The following is a 25,774-nucleotide window of genomic DNA, read 5'->3' on the forward strand; positions in this document are numbered from 1 at the left end:
AAAGTTTATACGCCTTTGTTTAATATTACCCTTTGTCAAAGATCTAACGAAAATTTATATGTCTTTGTTTTATATTACCCTCTGCCAAGGACCTAAAAATACGAATTTGTTTTTTATATTAATCTTGCCAAAGATCTAACGAAAATTTATACACCTTTGTTTAATATTACCCTCTGCCAAAGATCTAACGAAAGTTTATACGCCTTTGTTTAATATTACCCTTTGTCAAGGATCTAACGAAAATTTATATGTCTTTGTTTTATATAACCCTCTGCCAAGGATCTAACGAAAGTTTATACGCCTTTGTTTAATATTACCTTCTGTCAAGGAATACGCCTTTGTTTTATATTACCCTCTGCCAAGGATCTAAAAAATATACGAATTTGTTTTTTATATTAACCTTGCCAAGGATCTAACGAAAATTTATACGCCTTTGTTTAATATTATCCTCTGCAAGGGTCTAACGAAAATTTATACGTCTTTGTTTTATATTACCCTCTTGCAAGGATCTAAATATGGAGTATAAACCTTTTTTATTATTACTAGCTGAACCTGCGCTGTCTACTCACAGCATCATTCTGTTATGACTATGAATCTCCTTCCCACTGTGCATGTTTCCTTACTCACACAAGTAAACGATAGGAGACTCACAAAGAAAGTGAATTGCTATGTATAGATGGAATGAGTTTTTAGCAAACATTTGTAGAAGTAACACGATATCAAGTTGAAAATATTTTTCTGATAAATCCATATCCGTCCGAGTACGTTTCATTGCATCACTCTAGGCTTTTGAAGTTGCCAGCATGCAATAGGTTTTTGCCATTCAGATTTAAGCAAAGCGCCTGCAATGTCCGTCAACCGCCATATATAACTTCTCTACTGGTTGCTAACACCGTGATTTTGGCCTGTTAATCTTATGGTCTCAAAACGGCGCCTAAAATTGTTGAATAGAACAAGGACTACACGGTTTTTGAAAATTTGAATGAGAAGTGGACAATCTACACAAAATTTGAAATCGACCAGTAGAAACTGCACGTTTCTAGCACTTGTGGTTTTCGAGATCTCATTGTTGAAAGGATTGCAGACAAACATATAAACCTGGCATTTGAGTTGAGTTGATTTTGAGTTTAATGTCCCGTTCAACAGCGAGGCTATATGGGACGTGGGCCTACTGATTAACGTGGAATTCGAACCACATGAGCTCCCTCCGGGAATCGGACCCGGGTCTCCCGCGCCATTTTAATATATAGATCTAGATCCTTTGTCAATAATTAAAATAAAAAATAAAAAAATAAATGATATATTTAAATTTTTCGTCCCACGCTTATGCCGGTTAGTCTAAAGGCGACGGTAAAGATGAGAAATGAATCAAATGATGGAATGAAGAAAGTGGGAGGAAACAGGAGAACCCCGAGAAAACCCACGATATAATTAAAATAAAATGTATCAATCTTGGTTTGTTATTATTCTCTGTCAAGAATTAAATAAATATTATACATTTGTTTATTATTACCCTTTTTGAAAAAAAAACTAAACAAAATCTATAAATTTTTCTTTATCATAATCGTCAGTAAAGAACTAGATAAAAATACACCTTTACAATAATTACCCATTACATTATTATTATTATTAATACTCACCATGCTTACACCTAGTATTAAAATTATTGACATTATGATGTTTACGGTGCATACAATTTCCGATACGAGCATTCCTAAATAAAAATAAAAGGTACGGATTAGATTCGAGCATAACTATTACAAACCATTTCTAATATCAGATATAAAGGGAACCACACAACTTTACATGTCAACATTATATACATTAAAAGTAATAACTGTAATATAATTATGCATGTTAACAGTATAGGCCTACCATGTACACCTCCCCCCGGTGCAGTTAGCGTTGCCAGATTGAACTGGAAGCAAGAACAGAGGATACAAATTTGAAATTGAAGATGTTCTTCTTACCTGTTTTTACTATTGGGTTTCCAACTGTCGAAGTTTGGGCTGGATTAATCATAAATTCTACATCTTCTTTCGAAGTATTCTTTCGTTCACTGAGAGTGTTAACATTTCGGAATTCAATCTTTGTCTCTTGAATGATGAGTATACTTTACGTTGGTTATAAAAATAAATAAATAAATAAATAAATAAATGGACGGAGACAAAATGTGAAATTTCATATTTAAAACCACGCCTCAAAGGACAAAGAGAATAAGGATCTTAATGTCTCGTGGTATGTCGTTCTTGTCGAATCAAGGTAGCACGTTTAAAATTTTCATAAAATTAAAAAAATATATAAATGTTTATATTTAATAATAAAAAAAAAACTTCATATGTCTTTATATTCTGCATGTTTCGCATGTCTAAACTGAATCTCTAACTTCTTTCAATCCAGAAATGGCCAGTGACCATGGGCGGCGATTCGGGGGGGGGGGGGGCAAGAGGGGGCAGTTGCCCCCCACTTTTTTGAAGTGACCCCGTAATGAATATAGTTTCATTTGGAGATGTAAAGTTTTTGTTTACTGGTTCATAGAAAAAATGGTACCATATAATAAACCGTGTATTTGTCGCTGCGTGAGTACACATTGGTTATTTGTCTTCCCGTAGAGTTAAGAAAGTTACAGGAATATATAATGCCTTTCCCCCCCACTTTTAACGTCCAATCGCCGCCACTGCCAGTGACCTTGCATCACCTTCCAGGTTAAGCGTTCTTCCCCTCAACATATTAAAAACAAGTTTTCTTTTTTATTAGATGAACAGAAATGGACAGATGGAGATATCTCAGTTATACCTACTGGTGTAGGGAACTCCCTTAGAGAATGGATGTCTATCAGCGTCGCCAGTGTTGACCACTGGCGTTTTAAGGCATAGTTCACGTCCACCTTTTGGTATCAGGAATCGTTCCAATTTCTGAAAATACCAAATGCCACGGTATGACCACAACACGACAGTCTAACCCATGATCTCGGAATTACAACGGTGTGTTGTATATTTATATATCTAGTACTTGTAAATCCTTACTTTAGGGTAACTTTAGGGCGTAAGATGTTTTAATATATGTACTAGACTGATTATGGCATTCGAAGAAAATAAAGAAAAAGATATATGTAAAATATTATTATGTAAGATCGATATAAAAAGATGTTCATATGTCTGTATATGTTTTAAATAATAAGATTTTGGAACGTCGTTGGCAGGACAACCAATATATATATATATATATATATATATATATAGGGAAGTGATTGCATAGAAGTTGTCGTCATTTTTAATGGCTCAAGTTAAACAATAAAAAGGAACCAGTTTTATCGTTTTAGAATCACCTAAAAAACAGAGAGGGACTACGGTTTTAGCCCAGCCCATCTTGATAATCAATAGTACTATCAATACTGCCGAACCTATTTGGGAGCGGATGAACCACCTCTCGCCCAGTTTGTCTCTTTACATTTGGTTCACCTTACTTCATGAGAAAGAAAGATAAATGCAAGCGTAGGATAGGGTTGGGAGTCGCGGCTCTAGGCATTGTTTGCCTAATTGGAAATCCGACGCTGATTGTAACTCCAAGCAATAGGCTTACTTCGGAAGATTGCAAGAAGGTAATGTCGAAGTTTTATTAAAATCGAACACCTTTTACAAGAGTTATCATGGAACACGAATGTCGATCGAGTAGACTGGTAGAAACGAGCTCTGCTCGCGTCAATTAACAAACCAAAATTAATAATTGTAAGTTTTACACTGTGGAAATAGTAGAGTAAACCTAAGCTTAATGTGTTTTAAGACCGTTAATGAATATGTTACATAAATTTAGGGTGATACATACATACATATATAGTTCATTTTTCAGAAAGCATATAAATAACATTTCACATTGTTTCATATTTTGGACTTATTTTCTTATTTTTTTCCCATACTTTCCTCTCTTTGCAAATAAATAAATAAATAAAATGCAAGTTTGCAACTATCATAATGTTTATACGCAATCATAAATGTCAGGAAAAAAATATCGATTTGAAAGTTTAATTGAGGTTACTATACCCTAATCTTTCAAGCAGCAGTAATTATTAGTAAGGAAAATAATTGGAGCTCCTCTCTTTTCCATGTATGTTCATGGAATTCGTTTTCTTCTTAGCATTGAAAACCCTTTAGAAATTATATGTGTCTCATTCAGTTATGCCATAAAAATGGAAATCAGAGACCTGTAGTTACAAAAATATAAACAGCAATAGAACTAATTATAGAATGTTTAGAAGTCTAGATTTATAATTGAAGTAGTAATATAGAGGGTGTTTCAAAACAATACCGACAACGTTTGGTGATTCCTATCACCAAGATAAGACAAATGGTATAGACCAACCTGGATGCATAAATGCTTCCTTTCGGAGTTATAGGCTGCCGAAAACATGAAAATAATGAACTTTAAAGGTTCATAGCTCCAAAACTATGGGATCTACTATAGTCGGGCCAAGACTTCATTTTGGAACTAAACGGCGTGACAAACATCTTGGCACTTGAAGGCGGCCCCCCAAGTTTCCTTTAAATACCGCTAGCAAATAAGAGGTCAGCGGCATTGCCACGTTTATTTTGCACACATCCATGTCTATCCCCTGTCACCTGATCGCGCTGTAGTTAGTCTACTTACCCATAGCCACACCCTTTTACCACTTGGCAACGTCACGCCAGAGCTTGCGTTCTATTCGTTTAGCTGAAACGCCAAGATGTTTGTCACAGGCCTTAGTATGTGGCTTATCTAAATATCCATGTTTCAAAATCCTGCGGTACTTCCGCAATATTTTTTATAGAGGTAGTTGGTGAAAGTACTTCAAATTACATGCTCGTAGCCAAACGCTTTCTATAAAAAATGTTGCGTGAGTAACTTAGGAATCTGAAACATAGATTTTTGGATAGACCATATATTAGTTCCAAATTGAAGTCTTAATCCGACTACGGTAGGTCACATAGTATTGGAGCTATGGACGTTTTAAGTTCATTTTTTCATGTTTTCGACAGCCTATAACCCCGAAAGGGAGCGTTTGTACATACAGGTTGGTCTATACTTTTTGTCTTATCTTGATGTCAGGAATCGCCTCCCAAACGTTGTCGCTGTTAATTTGAAACACCTTGTATATATATATATATATATATATATATATATATATATATATATATATATATATATATATATATATATATATATATATATATATATATATATATATATATATATATATATATATATATTCTTTTAATCTGTCTGATAACACATATATTCCCCGATTCTTAAATCACTCTTCAGATGCATAAATGAATATGCACAGGTTTATCGTTAAATACTTATCCTGGAACGGGTCAACGCATGGTTGGGAATCCTATGTTACTACTATTGCTTCTAACACTTATAATTACTATTCTTAGCTACTAATATTGTAATTACACTATTAGCCAAACTATGCTGCGCCAAACTAATTGAAAATAATACAAAACATTACTGATTATAGAAGCGTATCTTATTATTCATATTCTACAGCGGTATTTCTGCTGTATTGCCGGACCACACGAAAATCGAAAAAGTACGAAAATGTACTAAATTAGGTTACATTTGATTATGTTGGATTCAGTTGTGTTAGGTCACTATATTCCTGAAGTATCTTTTGTAGCAGCTTTTTGCCACTTACATTGAATGCCACGTACTGTTTTTCCATTCAAAATGTATTCCTTCTCTTTTTTGTACTTTTACATCGTTTCCCCATTTACGGCAAACTGTTCAGTAGACGTGTCTTTCACATAATGTCAACAACTGACGCTCGTTATTTTATATAATTTTTATAATTCGATAAGACTCAAACACGATACACAACCTTAATATATACGCGCCATTTCCACACTGCCTTCCCGCCGTTAAATTATAACAAGGATACCTCTCCGCCAAGTAGTCCCTTCCGCCTTTACATACAGTGCCGCTTAGAACATCAAAAACCACCAACAGCAACAATGACCTTCTTAACTTCAATATTCCCCTCACCTGACTTTCACGAACTCATGCCCACAAACTAAGATAAATTCCCCAAATTAATTCGGTAAATTTCCTAAATTTGGTGAGATGATGCAGCAGTTAATCCCCATTACACTACTAACCAAACATATCGCACAAATGGTGGAAGACAAGTCAAAATTACACACTGGTGACAACATGACTTTTAAAGTTTGTTATTGTACCGAAATCGCTCCCTGGAATATTGGTACTTTTTTGCAATCTAGGGGTTAATTTGTTTAGTTATACAAATACCACCTGGTTTATACAAAACCAGGTTAGGGTTTATACAAAAATACCACTGGTAGAAGCAGTATTCTCTTTTCTATTCTTTTTTGAGCGATGATAACTGAAAATTTCCATTTTTTTTTTAATTGTAACACTCTTCCACCGGGTGTGCGATATGCTGTAGCAAACTAAGTGAAAACAACACCAAAGACTAGTGATTATAGACGCCTATCTTATCATTCATAGTATTGAGCGCCTCGCTGCTGAAGAAGAGTCCTATTTTCCAGAACTGTTTTGCAGAAGTGTTAGCAGCTCATTTTCAAGTTCATCTGAACACAAATTATGGCTATCACGAGCTTCGGCTACCACACAAATTTCGGCTATTTCGGCTATCGCACAAACTTCGGCTATTTCGGCTATCACACAAATTTCGGCTATTTCGGCTATCACACAAATTTAGGCTATTTCGGCTATCACACAATTGCGGCTATTTCGGCTATCACACAAATTTAAACTATTTCGGCTATCACGGCGACCATAAAGCTTTCATCTTACTAAACACTCGTGCGCTATGGTATTACTGAATGGTGTAGTGAGAATATACTCCATTTTGGTGGGTTTGCTTTCTCGAAAAATACAGTTTAAAATTTACAGCAATTAATATAAACCACTACGTCTATGTAGTATTGAATAGGTATTATTCTCCACCCGAAAAGACGATAAGTAATTGTAAAATACTTCCACCTATGTTTTAAAAAGTGATAGAACTAAAGATATGCCATCCATTGACTTGATCCCTAGTCTCCCGTTGCAAGCGCTGCTATCGGCTGAAGAAATTCCACTCGCTTTCTCTCGCTTAGCAACAGCTGAACCCTTATTGGCTCAACGCGTGGGTGTGTGAGGGTGTGAGCTTTAGTTAGCATTTTTGCCACGGCTCAAGACATTTTGGCAGCACAATAGATTGTTGTTATACGACAAAGAGTATAGATGAAGTGTAAGATCAAATGTTCATGCTACATCAAATCATTTCCCAGTTAAACAAGTAAAGTTTTATTGACAAAGTGTACAAATGTATGTTGAGTTAGGAAGTTCTTGAACGGAACTCAGAATTCAGAATCGATCATCGATTCATCGATCTGAGAACGCTTACTAACGCTCTCCGAGCAATTACTATTTTTGTTCATTCAGGGAGGATTGTTCTGGTAACAGACAATCGACATCCCCTTGCAGTCCGTATTGTTGACTCAAGTGGGAGCCCGTGGCCATCATCACTTATTCTTTTCATCATCTTTTTGTGGAGGGCCAGTGCTCGCACTGACCGACATCTCCGCGAGGTCGTATTGCTGCCTCAAGTGAGAGCCACAGTAGGCTTCCCCTAGCACCTACTCCATACGATTGCTTCGCACATTCAAGTTATATATTCAGCTAGATTAAACCATCATGCCCCCCTCCCCGACGGGAGCGAAGGGTACAGCCACCAAACCAGGTCACTCTGCTGGTACGAAGACTACTAAAGCAGATACCTCGAAACAGGCAGAGTCTAGATCTCGATCACGATCTCCACTCGGACACTCCAAGCAATCAGAGTCTAAGAAACCAAGGCATTATAGCTCTGATGGAGAAGGTTCTGCTGCCTCAATGAATGGGAGAAACACCGAGATGGACTGGGCTAATGCTCCACCATCTCCCACTTTGCCAGCTAATCAGGTTACATTGTATAATTTCATATTAAAGAACTTCGACGCTAAGTACCGAACAGCACGAGCAATCTTCATGCAAATCAATAAATATGTACCGCGCGCAGATGTGCATCAAATTATACCTACGAGGGACGGAATCATCTTAAAATCTCCTAATCCTAACTTTCATACACATGTTCGAAACAAAGATACCTTTGAAATCTTTGGACCACAGGCAGTGTTGACGCCTCTTACCCCGAGCCAACGTAAATCACCTCCACCTCCTCGTCGTCCACCATTGCTATCAGTTGTTATCAGGGGCATTGAACCTGAACTCACCGACGATGAGATATTTGATGAGCTTCGCTACGAGGGTCTCGAAATCAAGAAATGTATCAGGATACGTAATAACACTGGTCCTACCTACCTCGTTCGTGTCTTGACCGACCAACAACAAATCATTGATCATCTCTTAGCTAATGGGGCCTATGTATATCGCCGCCGTTACAAGGTAGAACCGTCACGAACGCCTCCTCCGCTTCCAATCCGCTGCGAGAAATGCCAGACGTATAATGATCATTACACTCATAACTGCACCAACACTGTTAAATGCGGATATTGTAGCGGGAGTCATCTGACCCGAAATTGCCCAAATTCAAGTGCACCTCCCCAATGCACCACGTGTCCAGAAAAACATCCAACTTACAGTTATCGCTGTCGTGGCAAGCCTGCTCCTACCCCAGATAAGCCAGAATTAGTAGCTCCCATCAAAACTTCCGATGACCCCACTCCACCAGCCAACTCACTGACACATCCTGTTACAGTAGAAGATCTCTTACGATTCTTAACTCTCACCTTACAAAACATTCTGCCATTTCAACGCCCGCACGTTCTCAATCAAATCATACACTCTGCTAAACTTCTCTATAATCTCCAACTACACGCCACATACAGCGGATCTAATGTCCATTTCCAAATACAACCTACTGAAACAACTGTTTGAACATGGCTTGTCATCTCTATAGTACTACCATTCTTCTTGTTCTATACATTATGGCATACAACCTGTTATTTCTTAACATACGGTCTCTCCTCACGCATCAAGTGCTGTTTCAGCAACTTCTTTTGGAGGAGAATATAGCCGCTTTTGCACTCAATGAAACATTTCTAGCTCCTTACATAACCTGCTTTGTTCCGAAATATACCCTCCACAGACACGATGGACCCAGCGGCGCACGTCTGCACGGTGGAACAGCCATTGGTTTACAATATCGCATACCACATCGCACTATTACCCTACCACACACCTTGCAGCTGCCAGAATATAATGTTGTATTATTATATCTCAAGGGTCATACAATAGCCTTCGCAACCATCTATGTCAGGCCGAGACACGATATACCTTACCAATTCTTTCAATACCTCTCCGATACCTACCGTAAATTCATTATCATGGCAGACATCAATTTTCATAGTAGGCCTCAACATGAGAAACAGCGATTTTTGGATTTTATCAGTCTTCATACCACCGGCACCTTTCATGTTCTACCACAGCCAACTCGCCCCTCTAGCAACACCACACCAGATATCGTAATTTATTCCACAGCGATCAACTCTAACATCACCATTGACGTTTTAGATTCTTTGGGGAGCGATCATGTTCCCATCAAGCTATCATTAACTACCAATACTTCTCCACACAATTCCATACCCAAGAAGAAAGTGTATCTATATCATCAGGCTAACTGGCCAGCTTATCATGAGACCATTACACATTCACTTACAGCTAATATTGTCTTAACGTCACAAGAAGACCTTGATAACGCCGTTACCCGACTCACTCAGACTTTACAAACAGCAGCCCAACAGCATATTCCAACTACCTATGTTACCCCGCATAAACCTAAACTTCCTCCACGATACCTACCTCTCATTACTGCAGCTCGGCGTGCTTACAGAGAATACACTCGCAGTCGTAACTTAGAAGCACTTCGCCTCCATAGACAGTATCTGCGCATCACTCACAATTATATCGTTGCATACAAACGCCTTCTCTGGACCAGAACGTGTAACAAACTCAACGAAAACACACATCCTACCAAATATTGGCGACAGTTCAATCAGCTCATCGGAAAATTTCAACGAACGCCCTACCCATTAGTTGTTAATGAGCAAGCACTCTCTTCTGATCAAGACAAAGCCAACACATTTGCCCAACACTTTCAAAATATCTTCACTCCTCTACCTGGCTGGCATACCCCATTACATCTAAACGCAGCTGTCGATAGTCGATCTGACCCCAATTTACCACATTTACAACCTAATCCCAATCACGCCCTGGAATTAGATCATCCACTTGCAGTACCGATTCAACCTACTGATATCCAGGCCATACTCCTGAATAAACGAAATTCCGCTCCAGGCTTTGACGCTATTACCTATACTCTAATTAAGAACGCCCCTCCTGTTGTCTTTACCATACTAAGTATCATTTATACATTCGTACTTCGAACTGGTTTTTTCCCCATAACTTGGAAGTACTCAAAAGTCTTACTTTTTCCAAAGCCTAATAAGCCTCCTTCTGACCTCACATCTTATCGGCCGATACAACTAACATCTACATTAAGCAAAATTTTGGAACGCATATTAGTTCGCCGCCTTCATAACCATTTACAGAATCACGAGTTACTTCCGTTGCACCAAGCTGGGTTTCGACCTAACTTTAGCATTCTAGATCCCCTGTTACGCCTCAGTACCTCTATATACAACCAATTCAATCGAGGCCATCCATCTAGTCTGGTCACATTCGATCTAGAAAAGGCGTTCGATAAAGTTTGGCACCAGGGTCTTATATACAAGTTATACTCTTTTCAACTTCCCCGCTCATACATCAGACTTGTACATTCCTTTCTTACAGCCCGACTTGCCTACATCTCCATCAATGATGCTCTGTCCTTTCCAGTCTTTTTGCATTCTGGCGTTCCACAGGGATCTTCTCTTTCACCCCTATTATATTTGCTGTACGTATCTGACTTGCCCATTACTCCTAACGTACAACTTTTCCAATTTGCTGACGATACAGCATTTCTGGCTATCGGTCGGACAATTACTACTATTCAATATCGCCTTCAACTGGCCATTGATGCTTTTGTCGACTGGTGCGACATCTGGCGATTGGCAATCAATGCTACGAAAACGCAAGCGATAGTTTTCTTACCATCTGGACGACGATCACGGGTCCATCGAAATCCGCGCTTGCTACGTCTCCAAGTTGACAACAGTCCGGTTACAATCCATAGTACTCTTAAATATCTTGGCGTAGTATTTGACTCCAAGCTCACTTGGATGCCTCATCTTCTCACTGTCATCGAGAAAGCCAAAAACAGACTCAATTTACTAAAACGCTTAACAGGTACCACGTGGGGTCTAAATTCTTCTCTCCTTCTCAATACATACAAAGTTTTCATGCGCCCAATACTAACTTATGGCCACACAGCCTGGATATCAGCTCCCCATAAATATTATCTTAAGTTAGCCATTCTCGAACGCCATGCGTTTCGTTTAGCCTTTCGCATCCGTCTTCCGCATCCGACATGCCTTCTTTATGAGCGCATCAATTTTCCTCCCCTATTATCACATCTTGAGGCTCTCCGCTCAAAGTACATTCAGAAACGCATTGAAGCTGCTCATCCCATATTCCTGAGCATTCTCCGCCATGACCGAGACTATGACACTCCCGCTATATATTATCCCACACCTCTTCAGCATCTGATGACCCTTTACCATCTCAACATCGGCCAAAACAGCATTGATCCAGAAGTTTTTGACATTTATCATCCTGGCACAATTTCACCACTCATCTATCCATCTCATGCACAGTAAAATCATCCGCTAACAGGGCTGCCTTTGTCTCCATCAGTTCCTGCGTCGCCCCAGGAACAGAAGATAACAGCATTTGTCTAACTAACATCACCCATGTGTTGTGGCGTCGTAGCACTTCACCTTCATACCATCCATCATTACAGATTTAATGACTGTCGTATATTTAGCTGTTCAATATGTTGCTTTCATAGCTCTGCATGTATTCACCTAACCACCATATGTTTGCTGTATTTATTCATTTCAGGCACCGCAGTTCCAGCAAGACCATAATTTATTAAGCCAGCCAGTCAGGACCAGCATCCAATGCAACTGAGGCTTGTCCTCACCCAATTGATGACCCCCCCCATGCAAATGAATAAAGTTTCAAATAAATTGATAATTAAATAGCACCTAGACCTTCTAACGATAACTTGGACCTCTTATGTTATTCTACCTAACTCTTACCGAAGAAAGGGCGCAACCCTTTGAACGGGTAAACGAAAAAAAAAAGGAAGTTCTTAGGAAGGGGCCAGATCCGATGGACCACTCCTGTGGATGCGCCGCTGAGGCAGACTTAGGTGACGGATAGTATAGCATCAAGTGTGTCGCGAGGTATTTTGTTATGAATTCAGAATATTGAACGAATGAAGAACTTGTGATAAAATAATACTATTTTCTTCTTTTCTTTCAGCTTATTAGCTGCGTGTTCAAGATATTGATTTCTTCAATTTTATAAGTAGCATGCAATGATTGAACTAGATGTCTCTATTGTTAATGCTGTAAGAACACGAAAGTGAGACTACCTTACTGGAAAATGGATTTTAAATTTCACGTGGTGTACGGATGAAGAATGTCCTATATCGGAATGTTTGATTATGGAGAAAATAAAAAAAAAGAAAAAAAACGTGAATGATTGTCGTGTAAAATTGTGCCTACCTAGAGTGCCCGTGTAATCATAAGATTGGAAAAGACTGTTACATAAGTTAATTACAGATTCTTTTAATATTAAAAAACCTGTTGACTTAATTCGTTAATGCATAGAAGGTACACTGTATTTCAAACGCGGGCGTGAGAGAGCTCCTTTGTGGCTAAGCGGCTAGCGTACGCACCTTTGGCGTGGAAGACTCTGGTTCGATTCCCGGTGGGAGCTCATGTGGTTCGGATTCCATGTTAATCAGCAAGTCCCGTTGAATATAGCCTCGCTGCTGAAAGGGACGTTAAACTCAAAATCAACTCAAGGGCCGTGAGAGGGGTCGCGGTGGCTCAGTGGTAGAGCGTTCACTTCTGGTGCATCGGGTACCTGGTTCGATCCCATCTCTCGCCAAGTGAACTTTGTGGTGGACAAACACCGTGAGTGGGCTTTCTCGGCGTTCTCCCGTTTCCTGCCACTTTCTTCATTCCACCGTTTCATTCATTTCTCATGATCACGTTTCCTTTAGCCTAGCCAGCATAACCGCGTGACGTAAAACTCAAAGATTTCAACGGGCGTCAGATCTAGCAACCCTAACCTGGGCATTGAAACTCCCCTCAGGGAAAAATCTGAAATCACCACTGTACCTAGATGAGTATTTGAGGTCAGTTTCCGTTTACGCTGAAGAGTAATAATTCTACAAATTCAGTTTTATCCACAGGAAAAACAAACATTGAAAGAAAAAAACGTTCAATTTTTTGCGACATTCATTTAGAATTTGCTTGTACAGTCCTGGCATCATACGACAACTAGCATAATTATATGTATATACTTTATCGTTTAGACAATAGATGGCAGCACATTCTGAGATTCTTAAACGTTTATTCTGAACTCGTTTCATGTTGCTGTACGTATTTTCGTCCTTTATTCAATGTTTCTATAAATAATAATAATAATAATAATAATAATAATAATAATAATAATAATAATAATAATAATAATAATAATAATAATAATAATAATAATAATAATAATAATAATCACGGTGTTTGTCCACCATAAAGTTTACTTGGCGGAAACGGGAATCGGACCCGGGACCCCATGCACCAGAGATGAACGCTCTACCACTAAGCCACCGCGGCTCCCCTTCATCAAGTATTACATCGTTTGCTATGTGAGATATCGGCATCTCGCAAAAGATATTACTGTTTGTTAATGACCAAGTGCTCCCACATATCCTCATTTACACTCGTGTTTACTTACCAGATTTACCAGAAATCTTTTCCGCCTTATCAGAAAATCCCACGCGCTACCACTGCAGAATTCTGAAACGTATGACTTTAGATAAAACAGGTTGCGAATCTATGGTGAACATACATTTGGTATTATCCAGAACGGAAGTTCATTATCCCTTGCTTATGAATGCTAATAATTTGTAAATTTTCATTGCTTGACATGGGTTGATAGGGACTTTTTGACTTGTTTTCATTTGTAGAATCACCTGTCAAAGTTTGTCTTTATAATTCGGAGATGCCCTATCTAGAAGTGTGGCAGTAAAAATATAATTATCTATCCTCTTATCACTTTTAAATAAATCACAGAAGAAAATTACAGGTACTAGAGCCGATCCTTGTGGAACACCTTTTCTATTTATCTATTCGTCGGTATTAAGTTTAAAAGCATGTTCAGAACTGAACTGATTCAAATATTGCTATACAATATTTCATCATAGTACTCTTCAAAATTATTAAATGTTGTTTACTCAATAATTTTGTTCCAATTATTTCGACATTTCCTTTCTTTTATGTAAAGAACTTAGTAAATTAATGATCACAAAATTCTTGAAACTTAATATATAAGATTTAACATTAAATATTAATAACTAAATAAGGAAAATAAATTTAACAGTCTTAATGAGCCTGCTATCTATATATGATAATGCTAAATTTCCATGAAACTCGGTTAAGTATTTCAGGTACATTTCAACATTTGCAAATAAAGCTGTCACATTGTTTAACACTGACCTGTTTGTTGCGTACTTTCTTCATTGCCAAGAATTGAGATTCGGTAATCAACAGAGATAAATAGTCCAGCCAGGTGACAAATATTTACGGCCTGTGAAACAGAAAATGGGAAAATAAGTATACACATATATATATATAGCGTGGTCCGGAAGTGGACGTACCCCTAATTGGTGTTTTCTGACGGTTTTAGGTTTCACCTACATTTGTTTGGTAACATTGCTTGGCATTGTCTGGTAACATTGTTTGGCATTGTCTGGTAACATTGCTTGACATTGTCTGGCAACATGTCTATCCACTTGTTTTCTGCTTGGTAACAGTTATTGCAGTGAAGTTGGAGTAATCAACTTGGATAGGAAGATTGGAAGAGGTTTTGCATCTTCACCAGCTCCCTTTGCCTGGCCTCCAAAAAGTCCCGATCTGACGACTCCAGACAATTCTCTCTGGGGTTTCATAAAGTAACAAGTAAGAAACACTCTTTATCATACAACGCAGGAATTACGAGCAGTTGTGGAATACACCTTCACCCTCGTGACTCCGGAGTATCTGCGAGAACTTGGCGCAGAATTCAGCTTTGTTAGAACATGGATGGTGATCACACCGATGTTTATGACTCTTAAGACTTCAAGGTAACTGTGTACAGACATTCTTCCATAACTAACACTATACTGTTGAAACTAAAGGGAGGGTACGCCCACTTCCGGACCACCCTGTATACACAAAGAAAGGAAAAATGTTCCATTTCCTTCATCATTTGCAGTAGAATGAAACTCAAATTGAAAGGTTTCCCTTGATGTTTTTGGAGAAATTTCTTTGGTCTAAGGATACTAGCCGTCCCGATTAAGTAGGGACATTTGTATCTTTTCCGCCCAATTCCCGATTATTTCTCAACTTAAGTCGGAACGCAAAAATGTCCGCTTTCTTAAAAAAAAAAAAAAAAACACACACACACACACAGTGAGTTATTAAACGTTCATATAATTTAGTACGTATAATTTAAATTATCGAATAGGTCTATGCACATCATATCTAAAAACAGGCCGGTAGCCAGCCCAAAATTTTAGGGGGGGCCGGCTGAAGTAAGGGGGGACCCGATCCAACCATATTATAGTTCATTTGCAAGCCTACCGTAAAATTTTTAGAGGGGGCCAGCAAAAATTTAGAGGGGGCGGCCACCTAGATCCCCCGTGGATACGGGCCTGTCTAAAATCATTGTGATTTTTAAAACAGAAAGAAGATTACTACTTTATGGTGGCGGTAAAAGAAAATAAAGGAAACTAGAAAACAAGTAATTCTTTGTTCTATTTATATCTCACAATAACTCTTCTGACCGACCTGGGACTTGCATGGAAACTGACAAGAATAAGTTGTTTGCACCATATGCAGTACGGTATAACTAAATAGTCAGTGTTGCCATATTTTCTTAACTTCCTACCATTCAATAGTAAAGTTTCAGAAAAATGTCCCGATTTTACACTCTGATAGCATGGTTGCCTCATTTTGGTCACAAGGACATTAATAAATGCATCATTAAAAATGGTAACTTTGACCAATAACACATTGCTTGATACACAGTGCTATATTATTTCTAATGAGAGAAAGAATTAAAGTTTCGAAATTGTTAAACAACTAATATTTATAGAAAGATAATATTAGAACGAATATGTTTACTCCCTACTCCTATTTACGTTTCCAAATTATAAATACATACATCTTGCAAAGCAGCAGTACTTACTTGGTATATGTATATTTGAAGCATGAGTAAGCATTGTTGTTGAGTTAACGTTATCTTCCTTTCAATTAAGTGGGAAAAAACACAACAGCATTGGCCTGTTACATATACATTGAAACATGAGTCATCACTGTTGCTGAGTTAACGTCACCTTCTTTTCAATTAAGTGGGAAGAACACAACAGCATTTGCCTGTTACATATACATTGAAGCATGAATCATCACTGTTGCTGAGTTAACGTTATCTTCCTTTCAATTAAGTGGAAAGAACACAACAGCATTTGCCTGTTACATATACATTGACACATGAGTCATCACTGTTGCTGAGTTAACGTTATCTTCCTTTCAATTAAGTGGGAAAAAACACAACAGCATTGGCCTGTTACATATACATTGAAACATGAGTCATCACTGTTGCTGAGTTAACGTCACCTTCTTTTCAATTAAGTGGGAAGAACACAACAGCATTTGCCTGTTACATATACATTGAAGCATGAGTTATCACTGTTGCTGAGTTAACGTTATCTTCCTTTCAATTAAGTGGGAAAAAACACAACAGCATTGGCCTGTTACATATACATTGAAACATGAGTCATCACTGTTGCTGAGTTAACGTCACCTTCTTTTCAATTAAGTGGGAAGAACACAACAGCATTTGCCTGTTACATATACATTGAAGCATGAGTTATCACTGTTGCTGAGTTAACGTTATCTTCCTTTCAATTACGTGGGAAAAACTCAACCGCATTTGCTTGTTAAATACACATGAAAGCATGAGTCATCACTGTTTAGTTAATGTTACCTGCCATTCAATTAAACGTTGTCTGTCATTCAGTATCTTTGCTGCTGAAGAAGCCTCTCTCAGAAAAATTGTGCACGTGTAGAAGCAGTGTTTTTTTTTTTTATCTGTTTTGATGTAGTTAAGGCTTAAAAATACTTTCTAGGATAGTTGCAAGTTATCCCATAGAACAGCGAATGCTACTTGCTACCGCTTAAGGCATTGGTAGTGTTTCAAAATTGGTTTTAACTAATTATTGAGTCCTTTATTATTTTTAAGATCTAAAATATCGCTTCACACCCTTGGGACTGAGACACTCATCAGTGTGTCGCGACAGACCGAATGAGAACCACTGCCATAGATGACGAAAACTCATGAAATCAAAATTTTTCATGCACTAATTTTAACACTTTTTTCAGTGCACACACGATTTTATCCATGTATCTGCAATATTCACTTTACTATGGAAAATTCAAATATTATACTTTTCACTATACATCTACTAGTATATTCTTTTGGTTTCCGTGGTTACACAAATAACAAATAATTCTTCTTTAAGATATTACTGTGAAGATGTTTGACAGATTTATTGTTAAACTTCACATTAGTATGATCAGTGGTGGCTTTAGCGGGTAGGTCGGGTAGACACTGCCCTACCCAAAAAATTTTGAAACATATATAAACGCTAAACGATATAATAAAGAGTAAATATTCCATTATTTATATTAAAGCTAGATAATTATTTAGCAAATAGCATCAACCACTATTGTAAAAGTAATATCCTACTGTCATTAATCAATCAAATGTGTATATGTATTCATAGGCGAGGCAGTGGGCCTACCCAAAATTAAAATCCTAAAGCAGCCCCCAGAGTATGATGCGTTTCTTTGTTGTTTATAATATAAAAACATATAATATTATCAAAATATAATATAATTAAAATACATACTATTAGCAAAAAAGTGGAAAGAATCAAGTGATGCTGGTGGTTTTTATTTATAATGATATTTTGAAATGAGATTAGAAAATGCTCACCACATGTAGAAACCCGACTGTCGTCGACGCCGACCTTAGAGATTCTCCATAGTTGTTTCGAGGAATCACTCGTAACATGGTGAATCAGGACTCACGTTACGAGTTCCTGTGAAGAAGAAGGTACCTGAAATAAATAAAAAAAAAAAAGTAAAAGTAATCAGTAAGTCTTTTTTTCTGATAAAAACAAGTAGCCGGGATACGGTGTATATCACGTAAAGGTGTTTGGTTTGGTTTTCGATAAACCAAACGCTTTAAGAAACTAAATTTTATCAACCGTAGGTTTGAATATAGCATTTCACATAACATTGAATGACGTATATTTGAAGATGAATAAATATTTGACAAGAGGCAATATTTAGGTCTTTTAGAGTTGTCGAGTAAGAAATCATTAACTTTCATTTTAGCCTTATATTCCAAGGACAGATGACTATTTTGTATCCTGAGCTTTATACTAACTCGCTAATCTGAACAGCAATGCAAGTAATCTATCAACCCAGGATAATATGTATACACACTTCCAGAGGAATACAACGAGAAACTGATTTTAAATTGTTCATATCTTGTGATCAACTGGATATATCAGTTCCATCAACAATGTCGATTCCAAACGTTTGGCAGTCTACAATCTGGCTAAAATTGATGGCGATTCATCAGGTGATTCTGAAGATTTTGCGACTTCCGGATGGACAAACAGGGTAAACATATATAAAAGAGTTTTGTCAAACCAAACGGACAGACAGGGTAAATATATAAAGGAGTTTTGTTAAACCAAACGGACAGACAGGGTAAATATATAAAGGAGTTTTGTTAAACCAAACGTACAGATGCGGTAAATAAATAAAGGATTTTTGTTAAACGAAACGGACAGAGAGGATAAATATATAAAGGGATTTGATTAAACCAAACGGACAGATAATGTAAATATATAAAGGAGTTTTGTTTAACCAAACGGGCAGACAAGGTACATTTATAAAAAGTTTTGTTAAACCAAACAGACAGACAAGGTAAATATATAAAGCAGGTTTGTTAAACCAAACGGACAGATGCGCTATATATATATAGAAGTGTTTTGTTAAACCAAACGGACAGACAGGGTAAATATATAAAAGGGGGTTGTTAAACCAAATGGACAGATGCGCTAAATATATAAAAGAGTTTTGTTAAACCAAACGGACAGATGCGCTAAATATATAAAGGAGTTTTGTTAAACCAAACGGACAGATGCGCTATATATATAAAGGAGTTTTGTTAAACCAAACGGACAGACAGGATAAATATATAAAGGAGTTTTGTTAAACCAAACGTACAGATGCGGTAAATAAATAAAGGATTTTTGTTAAACCAAACGGACAGACAGGATAAATATATAAAGGAGTTTTGTTAAACCAAACGTACAGATGCGGTAAATAAATAAAGGATTTTTGTTAAACCAATCGGACAGACAGGGTAAATTTATAAAGGAGTTTTGTTAAACCAAACGGACAGACAGGGTAAATATATAAAGGAGGTTTGTTAAACCATGAGACAGATAGTGTAAATATATAAAGAAGTTTTATTAAACCAGACGGGCAGACAGGGTAAATACAAGATGGTTACAATTAAAGTGCTGCTATTCAGTGCGGCTCAGCGCTGGCTGTAATCAACGTATTACATTAAAATCTGGTAAATATGCTAATGAGACCATGCGGAAGCGAGTTACACTGGAAAAATACTAGTTTCAATTTCCAGCACCAGCGAAAAATATGGCGTTGTACAGGTAATACGCATGTGGAAGTGGTCCTGAATGTATGGATAAGACGATTATCTAGGTCGAAGAGGTGAAATATGTGAGATAAATGTAATGCAAACAAGGTGAATGGAAGATGATTTTAAGAAATGGTGCAATGGGAACAACTTTAGGAACATGTGAGGCAATGGAAATAACTTTATTAACATTTGCGGTTACAGTGAGCAATTGACATAACATGCTCCATATGACCACTAGACCAGATACATCGACGACATGTTGCATCCGCAAATGGCTTGCGCAAGAGTTGTTGGCAGTAGTTTCGGCGGAATTGTTGCGACATGTCGCCTTATGTTGTCCTTGGGCCTTATGTTGTCTTCAAGGGACTGCATATTTCCCTGGTAGACCCGAGATTTCAGATATCGCCACAGCCAAAAGTCTTACGGATTTAGCTCGGAGGATCTTCCAGGCTACGCATCTGGAAAACCTCGGGAGATGATACAATCAACACTGAAGGTATCACAAAGCAGATCTTTCATGTGGCGACCGATCTGCGGTGTTGCCCCGTCTTGCATGAAAACATTCGTCTCCAAACAGTTTCGTGCCTGTAACACAGGAATCACTTGTCGCATTAAAAAGTCCCTATAACGTGCCAATGTCACGATGCAGATGATAAATCGTTGAGGTGTCATCTCTTCAAAGAAAAACTAGCCAATAATGAATGTTCCTGTGAATCCACAACACAAGTCTTGTACACAGAGTGTAATGGCCATCCTTGCACAATATGTGGATTATCCGAGCCCCATACTTGCAGTTTTGCTTGTTCGCCATCCCTTCTACCGTAAAATGCGCCTTATCAGTCCACAGGATAAATCACAAGTACATATCATTCACTTCGATCCGTGCTAAAAACCGAAAGCCAAACTCGGTGTTGTGGCGGATCTTAGAGTTTCAGTTGCTGTACTATGTGAATCCTGTAAAGATACCTGTATAATAAGGCCCTAAGAACTTTCCTCATTGTTGGCAATGGGATGGCCAATTCCCGTGACACCGCCCGAGCACTGGAAGCGGAATATGGAGTACGTGATGCGTGGTTTACAACAGCCACAGCAACCTTGTCAACCCCTCCGTTGGAATGGGTCGTCTTAATGGAGCCACACGCAACTCATCCGTTGTCTTCTATGGTAAAGTGATTTTTAATGATCATTCTTTGCTGTTCGTGTGAAGTATTTAGAAGATAGTTGGAAATGTATTGTACTATGAAGAATGGAATTCCATTCATTAACACGAACTTCATGTCCATTATAGGTGAATTCCACAATAAGTTTAGGAATGATGAATAAATGAATCAAAAGATTACCATCTTGGCCTAGAGTTTCAGGAATGATAAAGAAAAATGGTTCAAAAGATTGCGATCTCGGCCAATAATTATATTTGGGATCAAGGGCCACAAAAGTTTAGAACGGCCCCTAAATCGAGTTTTTGGTTTTTTTTTTTAACAGAATAAGCACATGATACTGAGTTCAGTGACAGTTTATGTTTGACTACACACTATATATATTTCTCCAGATACAAGGCTTACAAGAAAATTTTTGAACGGCCCCTAAATTTTTGCCTGAAATATATTGGATCTTTTAATCCAAAAATTCACTAAAATAGTGCATTTGTGCACTTGAAGATCCTTCACGATACCATAAAATTTTTCGATATTTACAAATTACTGTAATCCCACGACGGGTGACGTCAATTCTCAATTAGATAATAAATCTCTAAAATCACAACTAGTAACTCGTAAGAACCTATTTACGTCTTTGACAGCAGCTGTAGTGTGCAACAACATACCTAACATACGTATGTATATTTTTCCTGTATAAAAGAATGTATGGAAGATAATCTTTTTAGAAATATAATCTATTTATTGTTCCACGTGCTTCTGTGTACGAACAATGTCACATGCTCCTGTTTGTAAATATCACCACATATATTTACGTCGGAGTATTACGTGGGATTACTACAAGAAGCAGAAGGCGGACCACCAGCACCTCCTACAAGTCACATGACCACATGGAAGCAGCAGCGCCACCGCCACCTGGAGCACCTATATATTGGAGATCATTCAGCGGACCGGCACCAGTTTTCTGGTCTCCCTCTTCTTACTTGCCTGGAGCACTAGGAGTAATTCAACCTCAAAGCCTATAGTCGGTTTCGGGACTCTTGGCAATTCCATTCCTCTGTCTTAGCCTGCTTCGGGCCTCTGTCGGAATCCCAACCTCAGTCGCTTAGCCTGCTTCGAGGCACTGTGACTTTTATCTCCCTCATTGCTTGCTTCGGAGCATTGCGGTTTCCTATACTACTCTGTTTAGCCTGCTTCGGGGCTCTGTACAGATCCTGTCCACGACCACACGGTCTTGGGCTACCTAATCTCTACCTTACAATTAGAGAAATAAAAATGAAATGAAATATTAAAGTTTTACGTCCCACTTTTATGCCGGTTAGGCTAAAGGAGACGGTGATGATGAGAGATGAGTGAAATGGTGGAATGAAGAAAGTGGGAGGAAACGGGAGAACCCCGAGAAAACCCACGAGCACGGTGTTTGTCCACCACAAAGTCCACACGGCGCGAGCTGGGATCGAACCAGGGACCCCAAGCACCGGAGGTGAACGCTCTACCACTGAGCCACCGTGCCCCCCAATTAGAGAAATAGTGTACTAAAGTATTTCTGTAAATACTGTTGTTATTAGAGGGTTTTTATAAATTAAACCAGTAGTGGGAGTCGATTCCGGATTCTGATTTTATCAACCTAGCTCTACCCATACCAGCACTAGCGAAATTTTACAGTATATTTCATACTTTCATATTTTATCTACGAGTAAATACTACTACATGACGTTTCATTTATAAAATAACATTGTATAAGTAATATGCTTGTATTGTATAAATATTTATAAACATACATACATATAATCATAATTGATATTACAAAGGCTTATGTAAAAATTCAAGTCAATGTAAAGATTTACGGAACGCGTTGCTGATGTATGTACTGGGGTTACTGTAATTAAAAGCTTGTCTAGAAAAAAAAGAAAAAAAAAACTAAAGTGTCAGTTTGGCTTCGTGGGCAAATACAAAGTTCTTGATCCAAAGAGAGAGTAGTGGTTTGAATCTTGCTATAGTATCAAATTTAAACTTCTTTCGTTATAATCTCGGTAATGAATTGTGCCGTCGTTAGAACTTCAAGACATAAAATTATCATTTTAATACAGTAAAAATAAGTACTAAATCAAAATAACTTTTCAAAATGTATTTAAATAGTATAATAACAAAAACAGCTACTTTCCATTTTGGCCTTAATTTTAGCAGGTTATTCTTTTTTTATGAAACATAAAGTATATCTAGCATGGGGAAGCATCTATTTAGAACTTCACTGATTAGTCTTTTTGTTTCATTTTTCCTTTGTTTATTTTGTTTCACATAATAGAAAAGTGGAAAATATAAGACGAAACAAAAATACAGAAATTTGATTTTACTTCAAACAAATTTCAGTTTAGTGTCACAAGAGGATATAGTTTTCCGCCTCCTTTGCAAACATAATTGTGTATTTTTAAAATTTTTACAAAGTTTGAAGTCCTTGTTCGTTAGAAAGTGAAACAATCTGCTTGAAAATGCTAAAACAAAGATATATATATTAATTTCCTGAAAATAACAAACAACGCACTATAATCGAAAATGGAAAAAGAACACAAGAATAGTCATAGAAGAGTCTTCTTCACTACTCTGTCCACGGGTTTTTCTTACTGTTTATAAATAGCTACATAATAACTACAGTTCGTTCCCGATAAGCTGATAGGATACGAAAACAAGTTTCTTCGATAGGAAAACAAAGCACGTGATTTAATAAACGTGAATATTGGTGTTCCTCTTTCCACCATCACAAAGTATATATACTAGAAATATATGTAAATAATTAATTATAACTTTCATAATAGATCTAAATTATGTATTTTAAAACACTTTATTAAATTTATTTACATTAGGAAGTAAGTAGCACATCTTTCAGTATAGCAGTAAATTAAAAAAAAAAAAAAACAGTAATCGTTTTCTTGGTAGTCTGGGGTTGCGAAATGATGTTTGAATTGTAAGTAATGACAGGGTTGGAAATTGAATGGATATTTACTATATCTATACAATAATTTCACCTTAATAGGCAATCTGAGAGCAAACATGATTTGTATGAGAGAAATATCAGAACTCACTAACACGATAACGGCGGAACTTGAAATGATAAAAACAACTCATATCTCGTCCAGCCTTCCGGTAAGGAGGTTGAATTGAATTGATTTTGAGTTTAACATCCCTTTCAGCAGTGAGGCTATATGAGACGAGACCTACTGATTAGCGTGGAATTCGAACCACATGAGATCCCGCCGAGAATCGAACCCGAGTCTCCCACGCCGAAAGCGCATATGATAACCACTTAGCCACGAAGGAGCTCCCGGTAAGCAAGTGTTCTTACATTAAACCTAAAAGAAAGAATTTCAACAGGATTAGTTTGATTCACACTCTGACTCTGACTCTTATTTGAAAGAATCATGAAAATTAACTTTATAATGCATGAGTTCCTATTTGTAGGATTCTACTCAAAAATTTAATTTGCGATCAAAATCAAACCTTTTAGCACTTAAATAATAATCAATACTACTTCTAAGGATATAAGTTAAAAATATAAATTGTTGTTAGCGGGGTTTTATAGAAGCAAAAAGAAACAACAATCTCTTCTCAACATCAAATGTTACTGAATATGGGCAAAATTTTAGATTTTACATGATGCTATATCATAAACCATATTCACGAAGAAATTAAATTCCAACTAAAAGCAGGGAATTCGTGTTATTATTCAGTTTAAAATCTTTTTTTATCGAGGAATTTGAAGTTGTCGAGGAATTTGAAGTTGTCGAGGAATTTGAAGTCTAAAATATCTAAAATTATAGTCATGCCTATTGTTCTGTATAACTGCGAAACATGGTCGCTTACTCTGAGGGAAGAACATAGACTGAAAATATTTGAGTATTTAAGATCCTGAGACGAATATTCGGACCCAAAAGGAACGGGAATGGGGAATGGCGAAAACTTCATAACGAGAAACTGCATAATTTATACGGTTTATCAAACATTGTTAGGGTCATCAGGTCCAGGAGGCTGAGGCATAGTGATGGGCGCAAGAGTCTTGGTCTTGCAGTTTTTGCAAGAGTCTTGCATGCAAGACCAAGACCAAGACCAGAAATCCCGATGCAAGACCAAGACCAGAAATCCCGATCAAGACCAAGACCAAGACCAAGGGGTGCAAGACCAAAACCAAGACCAAGACCAAGACCAAGACTCTTGCACAAGTACCGGTACTATCTGAATTTCTTTTATAGAATATAAAAAAGAAGGAGATGGATTTCTTGGCTTCAGCAAAAATGCTGCTGGAGTGAATTTGTTCCTAGTTGCTTATGCAATCCGTGTGAGTCGATCTGTCCCTGTAGCATATAGCTACAGTATATCGTTTTCTGAACTGGTTGTTCGCGTTTTCGGTAGATATTGCTCGTTTTCAAGCCACATAGGTGTCATCTTGCACCATGCGCGCTTTTTTGGTGGACAAACACTGTGTGCGTGGATTTTCTCGGCGTTTTTCCGTTTTCTCCTAGTTTCTTCATCCCACCATTTCAGTCATTTCTCATCATTACCGTTTCCCTTAGCCTTGGTGAATAAACGTGGGACGTTAAACTAGA

The 25,774-nt window shown here is 37.6% G+C and overlaps 1 protein-coding gene across 2 annotated transcripts in view; it reads right to left on the minus strand.

Moving 5' to 3' along the window:
* LOC145664920 (uncharacterized) overlaps positions 1 to 25,774 on the minus strand; it is a 107,221-nt gene that overhangs the window by 17,220 nt on the left and 64,227 nt on the right. For both annotated transcript variants that reach the window (XM_081732023.1, XM_081732024.1), the window contains exons 2-4: positions 18,277 to 18,400; positions 14,736 to 14,826; positions 1,641 to 1,714 (exon numbers count right to left, since the gene is read on the minus strand). In XM_081732023.1, the coding sequence (XP_081588149.1) occupies positions 1,641 to 1,714; positions 14,736 to 14,826; positions 18,277 to 18,354 (243 nt within the window). In that variant the 5' untranslated portion in view covers positions 18,355 to 18,400. The remainder of the gene's footprint in view (positions 1 to 1,640; positions 1,715 to 14,735; positions 14,827 to 18,276; positions 18,401 to 25,774) is intronic.

This window comes from Thermobia domestica, chromosome 11 (genome assembly GCF_964235325.1).
Source record: "Thermobia domestica chromosome 11, izTheDome1.hap1.1, whole genome shotgun sequence".
Taxonomy (NCBI): domain Eukaryota; kingdom Metazoa; phylum Arthropoda; class Insecta; order Zygentoma; family Lepismatidae; genus Thermobia; species Thermobia domestica.